This window comes from Pristis pectinata, chromosome 20, assembly GCF_009764475.1.
Source record: "Pristis pectinata isolate sPriPec2 chromosome 20, sPriPec2.1.pri, whole genome shotgun sequence".
NCBI classification, from domain to species: Eukaryota; Metazoa; Chordata; class Chondrichthyes; order Rhinopristiformes; family Pristidae; genus Pristis; species Pristis pectinata.
The window spans coordinates 24,759,628-24,777,501 of NC_067424.1; the positions used below are offsets into that span (position 1 = coordinate 24,759,628).

General features: G+C 39.3%; 1 protein-coding gene across 1 annotated transcript in view; it reads left to right on the forward strand.

The window, feature by feature from the left end:
- Positions 1–17,874, forward strand: part of LOC127580934 (receptor-type tyrosine-protein phosphatase R-like) — a 64,090-nt gene that overhangs the window by 36,092 nt on the left and 10,124 nt on the right. Inside the window, exons 4-7 of the mRNA XM_052034909.1 lie at positions 3,216–3,399; positions 14,221–14,305; positions 16,801–16,880; positions 17,517–17,654. Of these exons, the coding sequence (XP_051890869.1) occupies positions 3,216–3,399; positions 14,221–14,305; positions 16,801–16,880; positions 17,517–17,654 (487 nt within the window). The remainder of the gene's footprint in view (positions 1–3,215; positions 3,400–14,220; positions 14,306–16,800; positions 16,881–17,516; positions 17,655–17,874) is intronic.

Here is a 17,874-nt window from a genome sequence, read left to right on the forward strand (position 1 = left end):
TGTTGCATAATTATACATGTCTAACCATTTTAAGTAACTAAATATTAAATAGTAAATTTTGCAAAATTACCAGCAAAATTACCAGCAGTTTTTCATTACACAGGAAAGCATATTGAGAAAGGAACAGGTCATCAGTGTTCAAGCACATATGGATAAACAGTTATGTTCTTTCTGGTTGTTGTTAGCATCTCACTTCCCCAGGTGCAACAAAAGGAAACAAATAAATATACATTAACTTTGAAGCGAAATGGTTTTTACATGAAACCAATCAAACTACAACATAGAGTGATAGCGTTAATTATCATTTGCATTCTGAAGTGAGAGCTGTAGATTTCACATCAAACTGGACCTTAGAAGTGTATGAATAAGAGTCTTTTCTTCTTAATGGAAAGTACCTCTAATTCAAAGACCTAATTCATGGGCAAAGTGGTGCTGTTCGAGCATGGAAATTTTAGATCATAAGTTTGCCCACACCTAGACACCAGGGCATCACCTACGTAACAGGGGTATATTTTACAACAGTGATGGAACTGGCAGAATCTTGATGCAGGACCAAAGCTATAATGTAGGCCATTTAAAGTCCATTGCTGCCTGATTTATATTTAGAGAGGGTCCATGCAGAATCAAGAGTGGCATGAATTCATAGTTTTAACAGGAGGAAGCAAAGCCAGATGCAGGAAAATGAGTCAAGCTTATGAACTAACCCATCCCCAATCCCTGATCTAAGGTTGAACAATGTTGAAATTAGATCGAACTCAGTTTTCAGTACCTCCATTCCCTTTGTACCTTGTAAAAGGGCTGAGTTCATTATTTATTATTCATTATTTATCTTCAGCAATTTTACTGTCAGGTCACAAGTAGTTCCACGCTATGCCTGTGATACTTGTCAATGTGCAATGAATGAGCACTCCCTACCCTGTGTGATGCTGTAAGTACGATTTCTCACAGGGGGTTGTAAAGATCCCTTTGAGTTTGTTTGTTAACACAATGTTGCAACATGAGTGCTTTTTTGTATCTGATATGTCGACATCAGCAGCAGAAAATAATATGCTCTCTGAGCTTATACAGTTAAAATGACTAAGTCCAAACCAGTAAAAAAGAAAAGAGGACCTTCAGAAAATAAACACATTTACAAACATGGTGAGATTGGATTCATGTGTAATATGCTTTTTATTTCAAAGTAAACTGTTACTTCTCATTCTTTGTTGTATATATTGCCTGGTCCTTCTTGGTTCCTCATGTCATTTTATTTCCTGTTACAGTTGTACATAAGGTTGCAGATACCAGGCACACATCCTGTGACATTCCATTAGCAAACAAATCCAAAGGATCTCTATAACCCTTAATGCCAAAGCAAACTTACTACACCGTAACGAGTAGGGAGTGCTTATGTATTGCACATTAACAAGTATCAGGCAGAGGACAGAAGTACTTACAGACTGAGAGTTCAGTTGCCAAGGGTGAATAAAGAAGGTCAGAGGAAAGAACAAAATACTGGTATGGAAACCAAAGGTGAAAAAAAACAGAAACTGCTTGAGCCATCAAAAGGTCAGCCTGCACTGTAGAAAAAAACAGACATGTATATGAATTGAAGGTAGACTCTTCTTCAGAAGGAAAAGGAGTTTTGAAAATCCTGGAAATCTGAAATAAAAACAGAAAATGCCTGAAACACACAGCAGGTCAGGCAGCATCTGTGGAAAGAAGAACAGTTAACATTTCAGGTCAGGCATCCAAATTCAAGTTCAAGTTCAAGTTTATTGTCATAGGTATACACACCCAGGTATAAATACAATGAAAACATGACAGACATAAGTTGCAATAAATTAACATAAATTATGCATAACATATATGGCAAAATGAACATAACAAGATTAGTACAGTTGAGAGACAGAAAAAAATATAAAAGGGAAATCTTCATCAGAGTTCCAGACCCGAAATGTTAACTATTTCTCTTTCCACAAAGCAGTTTTGCTTCATCTACTAAACCAATCAAAATTTGACTGGATGGAAGCAGAATTTATAACCTTCATCTAGATATGCGTAAAACAAAAGGAATAAATTAGTTCAATTTAAAGATTTAGAATGTGCTGTAACAATGCAATATAACTCAGAAGATAAACAATTCCAAATGACAAAGTGAACTTCTGTGAGGATTTATTTGCTACGTAGCCACAACTTCAGCAGAGTTTGAGCAAAAAAATCTCTTCTCCAGCAAACAGCAAATTTGTGGTAGCAAAGTGAGAGAAGACCAAATGAATTTTCAATGTGACTCCTCAATTAACCTAAGTCTAGAAATCAGAGTTCACCCTTTTTTGGTGCACTAAATGGGCACTTTGTATAGTACTACCAAGCAATTGGTGACCGATAAGAAAATATTGGAAAAAAAGGTGAAACACCCACTAAACAAAAACATTGAGTTTATCTTCACCCTGAATGAAGTGCAAGAATTTTTCATGCACATTTACCTGCAGCAAATATCTACGGAGATTATAGCTGCTGTCATTCCACACTGTCTGCTGGAAAAAAAGCCATTTCTAAAGAATACTCCCATGGCAGTCACATTACAGCAGCATTAAAGACAGCCATGGAGGTGAAAGAATAATGGAGTCAGGAGTGCAGTGGGGAGAGACCAGGGTGCTCTTCTGTGTGTTGGGCACCACACGAGTAAAGACCTGAATCAATGGGTCCTCATACCAAGAGTACCAAGTCACTGCGAGTTCAGGGCTCATCAAGGAACCAGTGATGTTAGCTTTTTGCACTGGGGTCCATAAAATAGAGAAACAATGCTGCAGTTATTGTTAGTGACAGTTGTGCAGAAAGATGAAGTACAGAATAATGAGTCTGTCAGTGAAATATTGATGTCCCATCAAGATCTTACAATTTGCATCTCTTTGCCAACTTGTAGCAGGTTTTGCTTTTAAAGGTAAAATATCTCCTATCATAAACTCAGGCCATAGGTTGCATCTTTACCAAGCAATTCAGTACACATGGAAATGGTCACTGCATATCAGATGTTATTATTGGATGTGAGTCTGATGCCAGATAAATGCAAAGTACATCCAGGTAGTAACCTAGCTAATTTCCTGATTGATCATTAGCACAATGTAAAATGTGCAAAACAGCTTTTAAATGCAAATTGTGAATAAAAAATGTGCACAAATGAATTCAATTTCTGGGCACTAATGCTTTTTTATTTCTTTTTGGATAATATTTAGAAGAGGCTCTAATGTCTCCCTTACACTGGATGTAAGTGCCTTGGGAAATATTGAACCCATCAAATCAGTCTCCACTCCTCGGGAAATTACTCTGCAATACCTACAAACCACCAGTTCTCTACTAAACAAGGAACAACTAAAGGAAGCAACGAATAATTCACAAGCCCTGGAAGCTGAATTCTCGGTAACATATTTTCAAGTTACTAGTTGCATCTAACATTTAAATGACTGCTGTGATACCACTTATTGCTAGGACTCTTTGCAATAAGTTGTCATGTTGGAATATATCATTGGGAATTCAATAATATATTCCAACATGACAACTTATTGGCCTTCCTTGTTGTACTGAGTAAAGTATCATTTGCTATCACAGTTATAAATAATTCTAAGCACACATACATCTCAACAATTAATTGAAGCAAACCAAATGGCAGTGTTGAATGTGATATTTATGAATAGCTTTATTGTGAATGAGGGTTTTTAACACGTAACTTTCATTTGCCCATAGCTCAAGGTCATTACAGAGCTTCTTTGGCCTGATCACTTGTTTTGGTCATTTTCGTAGCAAACAGTGGCTTTCTTTATATTTCCAAATGCAAGTAGCTGCAAGCTTTTCCTGCAAAGAGAATCTTGACTTTACAATGTGCCTTTCACAATCTATCTTCCAACATCTCTGGGAGATACATCACTGGGAGATTGACAAAAATGTCACGGATGAATCCCAGTCAAAATCCGAAGACATAAAATGCTGCTTGATCCTTTGAATTCCTAAAGCAGTTTGTTTTTTGCCCCAGTAGAATTCCTAGTCATGATTCACAGGGGGTTGCTTCTTATAATATAAATACTACTATTTTGAACATTGGAATACCTGTGTATTTTTTTTACAAAACCTGCACCAGAATGTCTGAGACGTCAGCTCCTCACAAAACTCCCAGTGAATTGGTCATGTTTTATGTCTTTAGTTGTGTCTGCTTTGTGGAATATTGACTAGCTCTGGAGTGATCTTTGTATAGTCTCTCTGTAGAGTCTTGAAGACCAGCAAAGGATTAATGTAACCAGCAGAAATCAACGTTGAACAAACATCTTGATAATCAGTCTGTGAATAGCCCAGAAAAACACAAAGGTGACAAAGGTTCTAATGCCTTCAAGCTAATAGGCTTCCTTTTTCACAATATTCAAGTGCAGCATTCTCACAAATTAGTTAATTACAGTGTTTCATGGCTGAAGTCTGCTAATCACGATATCTGTGATGGGCTGGATCAACAGACCAAAGACCGGTCGATGATTTCCTGAACTGACCTTTATTTCTGTCAGAAGGTTGCTGGGTAAGTGGAATCCCTCATTGATCACCAACCTGCCATCTCTCCAACCTCCTGCCAGTCAGCAAATCAAGTCCCACATTGCTCCCTTGATACTCCACTGGGAGTCATAGTGTCATAGAGTTGTACAGCACAGAAACAGGCCCTTTGGTCCAACTCGTCCATTCCAACTGTGATGCCCATCTACGTTAATCCCATTTGCCTGCATTAGGCCTGTATCTCTCTACTCATTTACTATCCAAGTGTCTGTTCTAATGCCCTTTAAACAGCATTTACGAGACATTTGGGAGCTTAACCTCCCAGTCTTTTTGTCTGCCCCTTCAGTGATCCAGACTCTGCTGAGATTTTTTCTGTTCACCTGGAATGCTGAGTGATGAGATTCCTCAGAGTGAGTAAGACCCCAGGAAGAAATAGTCTCTCAGCCTCAGTCTAGATCCCAGTGGCAGTGGATGGCCTGAATTGGGGGGAGGTCCATTTGGTGGGGGGGAGGTGGGGGTGGGGGTGGGGGTGGTGGGGTGGTCTGTCTGAGAGAGTCTGGTGTGGGTATTGCTGGGAAAGGAACAGCTTGAAGGACGAGGGTATCTATGTATTTCAAAAGAAGGTACAGTCAATTGCATGTTTAATGTTTATATTTTTTACATATGGCCTTCCTTCCAGGTGACTTGGAAACCATTGGTGACATTTCTCAGCTATGTGCATATTTGGGATAGGGTGTGCAAGCCCAGCCCACAAAAGACATTACTGAGATATATTTCCAAAAGTTTGACTATCATTCACCTGAGAGGAACAATCATTACAGGCCATCACTAGACGTGTGGGACTGGTCATGTGACCACCCCTGCTGATGATTGATGATTGTCATGGAACTCAGCAGGAGAAAAGCTTGTCAAGGAAAGTCAGGTGTTTGGCAGGCCTGTAAGTAAACAGTGAGTGAATGGCAGGGGCCAATCCTGTCTGACCAATCTGATTAAATTCTCTGCAGAGGTAACAAAGTATATTGATGAGTGCAGTGCAGTGGATATGGTTTACATAGACATCAGTATGGCCTTTGACAAGGTCTCACATGGCAGATGGGTCCAAAAGGTTCAGGTTCATTCCCATGGGATAAAAAATTGGATCCAAATTGGTTTGGCAATAGGAGACAAAGGGTGATGAGAGTTGTTTTCATGACTGTGTGCCTGTGACTAGTGGGGTTCCACAGGGACTGGTGCTAGGACTCTTGCTGTTAGTAATAATTGTGAATATTTGGAAGAGGATGTGGGAGACATGATCAGTAAGTTCACAGATGACACAAAGATTGGTGAAGCTTCAGGTAATTTGGAGGGTAGTCTTAAGCTTTGGGGCAATATTGTCGTGTTGGTGAAATGAGCAGATGGAGTTCAATCCAGAAAAATGTGAGATGATGTATTTTGTGAGCACCAATGAGGCTGGGACATACACCAGTATTTTTATATTGAGTACTGAGCAAAGAGGGACTTTAGTGAACATCCAAAGATCCTTGAAGGTTGTACCACAGGTAGATAGCGTAGTTAATTAGGCATAGGGATATCAGCCTTCATTAGTCGGGGCATTGAACATAAGAGCAAGGAGGCTATGCGCCAAAACATTGGTCAGATGTCAGCTGGAATTTTGCAAGCAGTTCTGGTCACCACACTATAAGAAAGATTTGATTGCACTGGAGAGGGTGCAGAGGAGACTCACTAGGATGTTGCCAGGAATGGAGCATTTCAGTTAGGAGAAGAGACTGGAGAGGTTGGGAAGGTTTTCCCTCGAGAGGAGGAGGTAAAGAGGGAACATGATTGAGGTGTATAAAATTATGAGTGTCATAAATAGGGTAAACTGCAGCAAGTTATACATACTAGTGTATGAATTGCCTGGACCCAATTAGTTAATGAATTGCATGGGCCAAGTTGGTTACTAAATTGCTGGAGCCAAGTTGGTTAATTAGAAGTTGATAAATCTAGAAGACAGAGAATTAGGATGAGGAGTAAGAAATTTAGAGGGGACCTGAGGAGGGCTTTTTTCACCCAGAGGGTGGTGAGTACCTGGAATATACTGCCTGAGAGAATGGTAGAAGCAGAGTCACTGACAGCATTTAAGAAGTGTCTAGATCAGCATTTGAATTGCCTGAGTGTAGAAGGCTATGGGCCAAGTGTTGGAACATGGGATTTATACAGATGGGTACTGACTGATTGCTTGGACATGGTGGGCTGATTGGCCTGTTTCCATGCTGCATGTCTCTATGAAAGTGCAACCACAAACTACTGATGAGTCATGGGCAGACACTCAATTGACAATCCAGCCCTATTCAACACCTTTAAATATACTAGTCATGTAAAGTGAAAAATAGTTGCAGTACTTAACCATGTACTTTCCTATCCTTCTAAATTTCCCAAACATGTTTCCTGATATATGGAGTCATAGAGTCATAGAGCAACACAGCGCGGAAACAGGCCCTTTGGCCCATCTAGTCTATGCCAATCATGTTGTCCACCAAACTACTCCCAATTTCCTGTGTTCTGCCCATATCCCTCTAGGCTCCTCCCCTCCATGTACCTATCCAAGTGCTTCTTAAATGATATTATTGTGCCTGCCTCAACCACTTCCTCTGGCAGCTCATTCCATATACTCACCAACCTCTGCGTGAAAAACTTTCCCCTCAGGTCACTTTAAAATATTTCCCCACTCACCCTAAATCTATGCCCCCTGGTTTTGGACTCCCCTATCCTGGGAAAAAGACTGTTACCGTCCACCTTATCTATGCATCTCATAATTTTAAACACTTCTATAAGGTAGCCCCTCATCCTCCTACATTCCAAGGAATAAATATCTAGCCTGGCCAACCTCTCCCTATAACTCAGGCCCTCTAGTCCTGGCAACATCCTCAAATCTTTTCTGCACTCTTTCCAGTCTAACCACGTCTTTACTATAACAGGGTGAATAAAATTGCATGGTACTTCAAGTGCAACCTCATGAACAACTTATACAACTGCAATATAATGTCTAAATTCCTATACTCAGTGCCCTGACTGATGAAAGCCAGCGTGCTAAATGCCTTTTTCACCATCCTGTCTATCTGTGACACTGCTTTCAACAATCTATGCAAGTGTACTCCTAGGTCCTTTTGTTCCATTACAGTCCCCAGTGTTCTACCATTCATGTATAATTCCTACTCTGGTTTGACTTTCCAAAATGCATCACCTCTGTATTGAAATTCATTTGCCGCTCCTTGGCCACTTCCCTAACTGATCAAGATCCCCCTGTAATCCACGATAACCTTCTTCACTATCAACAACACCTCCCAATTTTGTGTCATCTGCAAACTTTCTGATCAAGCCTTGTGCATTCACATCTAAATCATTTACATAAATAATGAATAACAGGGTCCCAAAGCCGACCCTTGTGGCACACTGCTAGTCATCGGCCTCCATTCCGAGAAACAACCTTCAACTACCACTCTCTGCTTCCTACCTCTAAGCCAATTTTGAATCCACCTAACTAGCTCTTCCTGGATTCCATGGGACCTAATCTTCCAGAAAGAATGCCACGTGGGACCTTGTCCAAGGCCTTGCTAAAGTCGAAATGCCCTGCCCTCATTTACCCTTTTGGTTACCTCATCAAAGAACTCTAAAAGATTCATCAAACATGACTTCCCACACAGAAAGCCACTCTGACTCCTCCTAATCAGCCTCTGTCTACCCAAATGCTGGTAGATCCTGTCCCTCAGAATTCCTTCCAGTGTCTTCCCCACCACTGACGTCAAGCTGACCGGTTGATATGTTGACGTCTACACTGGGTAGCACTGAAATACATGCAATTGCATTGTGGAACTTAACACTCATGTGCCTCAGTCCACCCTAACACACTTACCATTGGTTCAAGCCTCACAATTATATTTCACATTTCACAGTTTGCTTAAACAGCTGGCATTCAACACGGCAGGCACATCATTTTCGTTGACACTCGTTCAGATACTTCCTTTTCTTTTACACAATGAAATGGCATAAAATCAACGCCAAAAACAACAAACTAACAGGGAACGTGCAAGCTTTTAACCACCACTTTTCCCCTTGGAGAAAAATTATTAAATTAATTGCAGAACCCATGGCCAGCAAAAAGGCAGAGCCCGTTAAAAATTGCAGGATGCTCCTTCTCGCACCTTATTTCAACCCGATCCTACAGTCTTTTCTAATTTATAATCTGTGGATGGTGGAGGTAGAAGTCTTCACCTCCACGCCCCCTCTTTTCACCATAAAGTTATGTTTGGGGCTATCTCTTTTCAGATCAGCTCAGAATCTGATCAGGCAACAGAGGCTGTACAGAAAGAAACCATAAAAGACATCCCATCACTTAACCAGACACTCGCAGCCACCAGCCCGAATACATCCACGTTGCTTATTGTAGTGGTTAGCTGGGAGGTGAGATCTGTATCTGATGAATCATCAGCTGTGTGACCTGCAGCCAGGACAGAGGAAAGGATGGGGTTTGGGTTGAACAGGTGGACCAGATGCCAGCTCCCCTGAGGAAAAGTTCACACATAAGAACGGTTGTACGAGAGGAGTTTAATGGAGCAGCATAACAATGAAGGTTGATGATCATTCACAATTAAATCCTCAATGCATTCATAGGCCTGCCTTAAAGACATACACACAGTATCAATGAGCAGACTTGAACCCAGCACAAACATTCACAGGGCTTTGCACAGAGTCTGCAGTCTGTTTTTTCCCGCATGGCTGGTTCAATTACAGCAGTTACTGACCAGCTATCATGTGGTGTTATGTCAGATTTAATTGCAGCATAAGCATTAGTCACACAAATTACCACAGTGGAAACACAGAACACCACCATCATGGATCTGGGTATTAGAGTTCAAAGGGGTTTGAGGATCTAATGACAATCAAGTGATACATCCTCCTGCAGAATACTAAAAATGCTCAGTGATAACATGGGTTACATATTCCTGTCCTTTCTCAGCCTGATGGGAATGGTGATCTCACCATTCCACTGGTATTCCCAGACCTGCCTGTGATCCAGCCCAGACTTGCCACCCCTCATGGCAAAATAACGCATCCAGTCAATTCTTCTGTGCCTCAGACTGTTTCTGATCATCGTCCAAGGCCATCTGCTGAATTGGACATTGCCAGTGATGGGGTAGCACTGATTAGGAGGACCAGGATAGGCAAAGCCACACAGCTGATAAGTATTAGACCATAAATTAATGTTTCTCTACTTTCTTTACCGAGGTCGGATATATAATAAATGTTGACGTTGTGCTGTCTTAGAACATAGAATATAGAACAGTACAGCACAGGAACAGGCCCTTCGGCCCATGACACCTGTGCTGAGCATGATGCCAAATTAAGCTAATCCCTTCTGTCTGCACAGGATCCATATCCCTCCATTCTCTGCATATTCATGTGTCTATCTAAAAGTATTTTGAACGCCACTGATGTATTTGCTTCCACCACCAGCCCTGGCCACGTGTTCCAGGCACCTACAACCTTCTGTGCAAAAAGAGCAAGTAAGCAGTAACACCAAGGAAGAAAAGATGGGAACTGTTATAGAAAGGGGACTGGGAATTGTTATCATTGAAGGTGCAGTCCAGAACTGGACCTCCAGTATTATAGCTGGATCCATTAATGGCTTCATCCATCATTGCTTTGAATATGCCAGCAGACTTTGGCTGCCTGTGGAGACTAATGTTTGTGGACCAAGACCTCAAGCCCAGCACCAAGTTTATAGTCTACCAAGCAGCAGCCAGTGTTTGCTCCTTGGCCAACATCACCTGCACAAGGCTCTACTTACTCTCTACCAGTTTTGAAGGGCAGGCCACATTCCTGACATCAGATTCCTAAAGCAAATAATCAACACTGAGATAACTCCCAGGAGCACAGAGAAAAACACTTCAAGGATGTCTCTAAAATCTCCTTCAAAAAATGGCTCATGGAAATCCTTGACCCAAGCCTTCTCAAATTGGCTGAGAAACATTTAGAGAAACAACAGACTCTGCCAGTCACTCTGACAGGAGCACATGGATGAAAATAATAAAAATTGCAGATGGTGGAAAACTAAAACAAAAACAGAAAATGCTGGAAATAATCAGCAGGTCAAAGCTTCAAGGCTCTAACTTAAAATATTTACACTGTTTCTCTTCCCACAGATGTGGCCTGACCTGCTTAGTTTTTCCAGTTTTCTGTTTTAGGAGCACATGTACATCAAGTGCAAACAGCAGAACGACTGCACAATGATCCAGTCAACTCATTCACCTTAACATCAAGCTCCACCTGTCACAACTGTGGCAGAGTCTGTGGATCCCACAGACACCTCTGGACCCATTAGGCACCTCGGAACCGTTTGAATTGTTGTGGAAACAAATCATGGTTGGCCCCAAGGGACTGCTCAAGAAGTAGGGGAGAAGATTGGTGTGATTTATCTCTCCTTGATTTTACTTGTGATGCATTTCCTAACCCTAACATTGCAGGGTATATTACTGGCAAACCTTTTTCCCACCACCATATTCACAATGTGATGGAGGAGCCATTCACTGTGCAATCTAGATCTGTACATACGTACATAATACTGAAAAAGCAAGAAGTAATGGTTCTAGTCTTGAAAGGCATTGAATGATGATTGCACAGGTCCATTGATGGTGGTGCCTAGCAGGCCAACAGAAGCTCCTGCTGCATAATTCAGCCTTGAGCAGGGAAGAGGGGACCCACTTCCTTGAGAGTCACATAAGATTATCGAGGGGAGGGGGCCATCGAGGGGAGAGGGCATAGTTTGTGATTAGCTGTCAGGGTCAGGCAAGGATCAAATGGCAGACAAGGTGTTCTGTTGAATGTGGGGAGTAGGTCATTGTTCAGTCGGGTGGGGGTGGGGTTTTGGGCAACAGATTCAATTGGACGGGCGTGGGCTTGGATGACCGATCAATTGTTGGGATCCAGCGATCAGGTGGAGGGTGGGTTCGGCAAATGATCAGTTTACCGAGGTCCATGTGTGAGTGGAATAGTGGTCATAACTATGATAAAGGACCTGGGAAGAGCTTGGTAAATGCAAAGATTAAAAGGGACTTTAACCTGAGGTGGATTCCCACTCCCGGTTCCATGACCCGGGTCCTGATCAGGCAGGTTGTCTTTAAATCACAATGAAGCAGTCTTACAAGCCCCATAAAGAGCCATTTCTGCATGACTGGCCCCTGCTGTCCATGGTCAACACACATGGTCTATAAGTACTGAGGTGGTGTCCAGGGTATATTGTACACCATTGAATTCCACTGCTCATGTCCAAGCGACTCCTTATATTAGGATGTCATAAGCAGAGATGACCTGAAAGGAAAATCTCAGACATTTTAGAACTCACAGCAAGTCCAAGTTTTTTTTTGCAATTGAATTTTTTTTCAAGATTGAAATTGAAACTTGTAGCACACAAAAATGTAGAGTCACACGGTTCAGTTTCTAGGCAATCTCTTCACCTTGATATGTGCAAAGTTTACTGAAATAAATGTGCTTACAAAAATGAATGATACAGTAATATGATAGCCACCATTTTATGGTTGATGGATGATTTAGTGCAATATAGCAAGTAAGTGCCTACAGGGAAAGATAAAGCCAGCAAACTGTGAATCCTTTTTCTGAGCGGCAGAACCACAGTTTTCATCATAAGATGACATTAGGAATTTGGAAAAATTCAGAAATACTTGGGTATCCTGAAGTGCTGAGTTCAAGTCCAGCATTTAAAATGATATTATCTATTTGACAGACATGACCAGAACTGTCAGCACCAAGAAAGAGATTTACGATGAGGATGCAAGTTCAAACTGCATTTTAACAGATGGAGCTGTGTTTATTTTTAGTGGTCAAATAGATTACAATATTTGAAATAACTCAGGCAATAAGAATGAGCCTCACTGCAAATAAGTGCGACCTTACAGGCCTGCAGAAACCACCCCGCCACTCTCCAACGTTTTTTGCCCAATTGCGCTTTTCCCTTTGATTGGACCACTAAGCATTAGCACCATCTACTGGCCATTTATGGTTGTTCTCTTTAGTGCTCAATTACTGTTTCATCAATGAATTCTAGAGAGACTACAGCTTTTGAGGCCACACATTTTAATAACAGGCCATATTTTGCAGACAATATACCATAATTCCCTTTGTATGTTCCAATAAGTTTGTGATTTCCATGCATCCATGTACAAACATAGACCCGAAAAATAGATATTCCATTTGTTCTAATGATCACTCTCCTACCTTCTTTGCCACTGAAAATGAGCTTCTTTTATCTTTCAAGTTTTGACAAAGGATCTGGGACCTGAAATGATAACTGCTTCCTTCCACAGATGCTGCCTGACCTGCTGAGTTTTTCCAGCATTTTCTGTTTTTATCCCAGAATTCCCAATACATTTTAATTAACTGCATTCCAATATGGGCAATCTGTGTGAGTAACCTACAGCAAGTTGGACCTGGTGTGGGGAGTTCACTGTTCATTTTATTGGAGGGGACCTGCTGATTGAGATATAAGTGTTGCTAATTTCAGATTTTTGCAATAATTTGAGCATCCTTTAATGTTTTTGATTGTCTTTAAGGACGATTAAGTGTTTTTATTCCTGAAATTTTTAACCATGTTTAAACTTTATAACTAATTCTTGTAGTTTTTAAAACTTTGGGCTGGAAGGGTCTGTTACCATGCTGTATAAATAAAATATTAAAGTTTCAGTAATTAAATTAAAAGAAAATGTCTATAAAATAAATGTAATTGCAGATTTCATGTTTACTTGGCTGTTTGTTCTGTTTATTGTTGAAAAGTAGCTTGAAGCATCACCAATGTTATTTGGGACTGAAGTAAATATAGAATTGCCCTTGTTATGTTGTTGCTTCATTGAAGAAAAACATGCCTGTACTTGGAATTAAAGGAATTCCAGAGTCACATCCAAATAAATATATGCGCTAAAAGGGAAAATGTAGTTAATAATACAAATTATTTGCTTTCGTGTATTACCTAGAAGATGATGGAACCACTGAATTGGCATTATGCTGCGATTGTTTGTTGCCTTGCTACAATTCTTAATTCAATATCAAATGCACAATTTTACAATATTAATTGACCACCTCTATGCAGATCATTTTAGGGAAGGTGGGGTCAGATAGCTGATCAATTTGTGGTGACAGGTAGGGGGAGGGTTCAATGATAGATCTGTACAAGAATTGATTGAGGTCTGTATGCTAGAGGGATACTTTGTATCCTTAAGTTATATGGTCTTATCAGAAAGAAGATTCCTTTCACCTCCCTCATTCACAATTTTATAGCTGCATCTTGTAAAGATGCTAAATCCTGTTGGGTTATGTGTCCCATACCTATTGCTGGACTTTGCTAACATGTACAGCTCTCTGTAACATTATACACTGCTTTTCTTAACTCTTAATGGTAATATATTCAGAAAATGAAGTTGCAAATAGCACACTGAGATTTCTGTGGTATATTGAAAAGAACTCCCAACCCTGCAGTTCTGCTGAAGAGTTGGACTTGGATACTGAAATAAAATTTCTGCATTTATATTTCAAACTTTTAGTCAGCAATTTTTAACAATTAAAGACTTGGGAGCTATCTGCTCTTCTTAAATGTTTACATACTTTCTGCCTCTTAATTAATGATAATGCAGCCCTCAATTTACTTTTCCCTTCTTTTAGAAAATTCCACCCAATTTTATTGAACCCGATGAGTTGAATATACCAGGTCATGCTTCAAAAAACAGATATAAAACTATTTTGCCAAGTAAGTCTGATGTTTGAAAACTCTATAATATTATCAATCTTAAAGGGACATTATTGCATTTCCTTTCTTTAAACTTGAAGGAATGTGAATTTGAATGAGAAATTGTATTTATCAGTTGTGAAGGGTACTTATTGAAACCTTAATATATTAGCTCAGTTAGGAAGATAAAAGTACAGGTGACCCCTGCATCATGGGGGAACTGCCTTCCTGGAAAACAGCCTGTATTGCAATTTTCCATAATGTGAAGCCACTTCAATTTGTATATATTTATTTACTTTTTTCACATACATTCTATGTGAGTGAATTTTATTCTATATCTCAAATTCTTCGGTAGTAATTTGTAAATTCTATATGGGAAAATTTTTGTTACCCAAACGGCTGTAATGCGGGGATCGCCTGTAATACTTTTTCATTCTTTGTTTGTGCTTTGCTCAGAGCAGCCACAGGCAGAACTATTGAACATAAAAGCATTCTGATTGGACAATAGTCTTAACAACTGGAAATCTTTCCCTTTTTTGAACTGAGCAAACAGAATTTAAAAGACTACATTGATTTGTACATTTTCGCTGATGAAAGTAATTCATAGCATTTCTTCTTTATTAAAACAAATATTGACCAATAATTAACAATTTTATCAAAAAGAGAAAGAGATAAAAACAGAACTGGTATAATTCATTCAAGTGCCTTGTGATTCCTTTATATTTTTTTCTGTTTCGGAATGTAAAGCAATCTGATGAATGTTATTCACTTACCTGCAGTATCTGTTGTGTCCATCAACTGCCTCATCATTGGCACATCATGATTGCAGTTTGTAATATCTACCAGATGCACTTCAGTCAGTTACCAAAGCTTCTATGACATCCATAATTTAGAAAAATCAAGGCTGCAATTACACATAAATGCCATCAATTCCAAGTTCCATCCTAAATCACACCCATCTTGACTTGTAAATATTGGGACAAAATTCCTGTCCAGCTGCACAAGTAGAGAAATGAACAATATTGCTTTACTGTATCATGCACCTAATGCTTCTGTATTTGACGTCTTTCAGCTTTTTGCTTCCAGTTTGTTGTGTTGATCACATCTACTAAGCATTTGTGGATTTGTTTTTCTTTGAGTTTTACTTCTCTGTATGTAGATTTATATTCTCTGCAGGGGTGCTTTCTTTTCAGCTTCTGTGCCTTTTCCCAACACCAAGCTGTGGCAATATATAAGTGTGTTAAATAAATAAAGAAGGATAGTCTTGGGTCAGCAAACATAAATATATCTGGAAAAATAAATCAACTTATTACATTCATCAAATGTGAGCATAATCAAGTACATATAAAACCAGCCCTGGAAAACAAAATCACATTAAATACACCAAATCTGATCATGAGCAGAAATGCAAACTCGGGGCTGTGTTTCATCATCAATTTAGCCAAATATCAGGCCAGAAAACAGATAAGACAAAAAAACCTCAATCTTGGCTATGCAGAACATTGACAAGAAGAGAACTTAAATTATTTAAATATAACAGCTCCAATAATATGAAAAATAAACCATATAGAGCTTATAGCTAAAACAATTAAACTTCTGATAAAGATGTCATAGCCAGTTTTTGGTAAATTATATACACATCCCATTTAAACGAAACTCCCATTACAGAATGCAAAAAGTGGACAGAAATATTTGTGTTGAACATTTGTATTTGTTCAGATGAAATGGTTGAGTGAAAACTGAAAGGCAGTGTGACATAAATAGAATATTAAGCAGTCTTCTATCTGCTTCTTCTACAAGTATCAACCAGTTTTAGTGTCAGCATGAGTATTTAGACTGCATTCTATAATAAGGTCAATTACCAGCATTTGTCCAAATGTGCAAGTTACAGAAATATCAAGACTTTTGAGAAACACATCTAAATAATGTACTTATCTCATTATTTCTTATTAATGACTTCAATTTGTCATATGTCGTATTTGAAGTCATAAAGATCAAGGGAATGTCTTTCTAATGTCTGATGGAGGCATCAAGAATTCTCAGCTCAGCTCAAGGTTTACAATAAACTGGACAGAGTTCCTCTTATCTGTACCAATTGAGCTAGTTGAAGAAATACTGTCTGCTGCGATTATATCCCAAAGTTAAAACATGCAGTGACATTTCACTCACTTGGTTATCCAATCAAAGCCAAATTAGATAGGAATTTCTGTCCTCTGGGAATTAGTCCAAGACATTCCAGGCTGATTTTGCACATATTACTTTTGTGAGCAACACCCTCAACATGTAATTAATCTGGCACTCTCCATTTAGGCTCTGCAGATCTGCAATCACAATGCTAGCTAGTAACTTTGTCCAGTTAGGAATCAGTGTCCTAACCTCCAATCCTTGAGGGAAAAAGTCTACTGCATTCGTTTGCATTTTTTTAACAGTTGTACCTTAGATAATTTCTGTGACATTTTGTTCAAACAACAATGTCCCTGACATGCTTTTTAAAAATTGCTTCTCCCCTTCTTTAGATCCACAGACCCGAGTCCTCCTCTCGTCAGAGAAGCATGGTGATCACCTAAGCTCCTACATTAATGCTAACTATGTGAGGGTAAGATGCTTTTATTTTCACACTATCAACACAATAGAAAATTATTTTATTGGACATCAACAGAGCTCTTTTAGTGTTCAGTACAGATTTTTACTCAAATTGGATTTACTTCCAACAGATGTGCATAAAGTTTTCATTCTTGGCCGTCTAGCTCAAATTAGCAGAGTGGGCATTGTTGTCTAATTTTAACCTTCTCATTTAATGCAATAGTACCATTTAAACATGAAGTGATCTTCAGGATTGCTTGTACCATGGTCTGTCTCCAAACTTTCCAAAGTAACCTCACACCTGTCTGCCAATTACCTTTCTGTTTCTAATATTCCAGGTGCCTTTCTTAACGTAAGTAGAAACATCCATTGTTTTTATTTGACTTTAAATTTCTTATTTCAATAGATCTGTTCTCCACCTTGGGTGCATAGGAATTCTTTTTTGTGCCATTATTTGTGGTCACATGCCAATTCATTCCTATGTACTGATATTTGTTTTACACATTTATTCTGTAAATGTGAATACAGACCTCTTTAGTTTTTCCATAGAATTTAACCTCCTGAGTAAATTAGTGAGAATTTCATGCATTTAACCCTATTATAAAATTGCACCTGACTATATTTGTCTTTGTTTATCCCTTTGATGTAGGGCTATGGAGGAAAGGAGAAAGCTTACATTGCTACCCAGGGTCCCATGGTAAATACAGTAAATGACTTCTGGGAGATGATTTGGCAAGAAGATTGTCCGATAATTGTGATGATAACAAAGTTAAAAGAAAAGAATGAGGTACATGGATTTATTAGTCCACATTGCAATGATGGAGTTATCAGATTTATAGAATGATAGTTTCCCAGTGGTCTTAATATGAAGGAAAATAATTAATTGAGGGGGAAATTTTTCTGCTATGGTGAAACTCAGGATCATATGAGATTATTGTGGAGATATTAGGAATAAGGGGCCCACCATCTCCTTTCTAATTTCATGCACCCTTTCCCCACCTTCTACT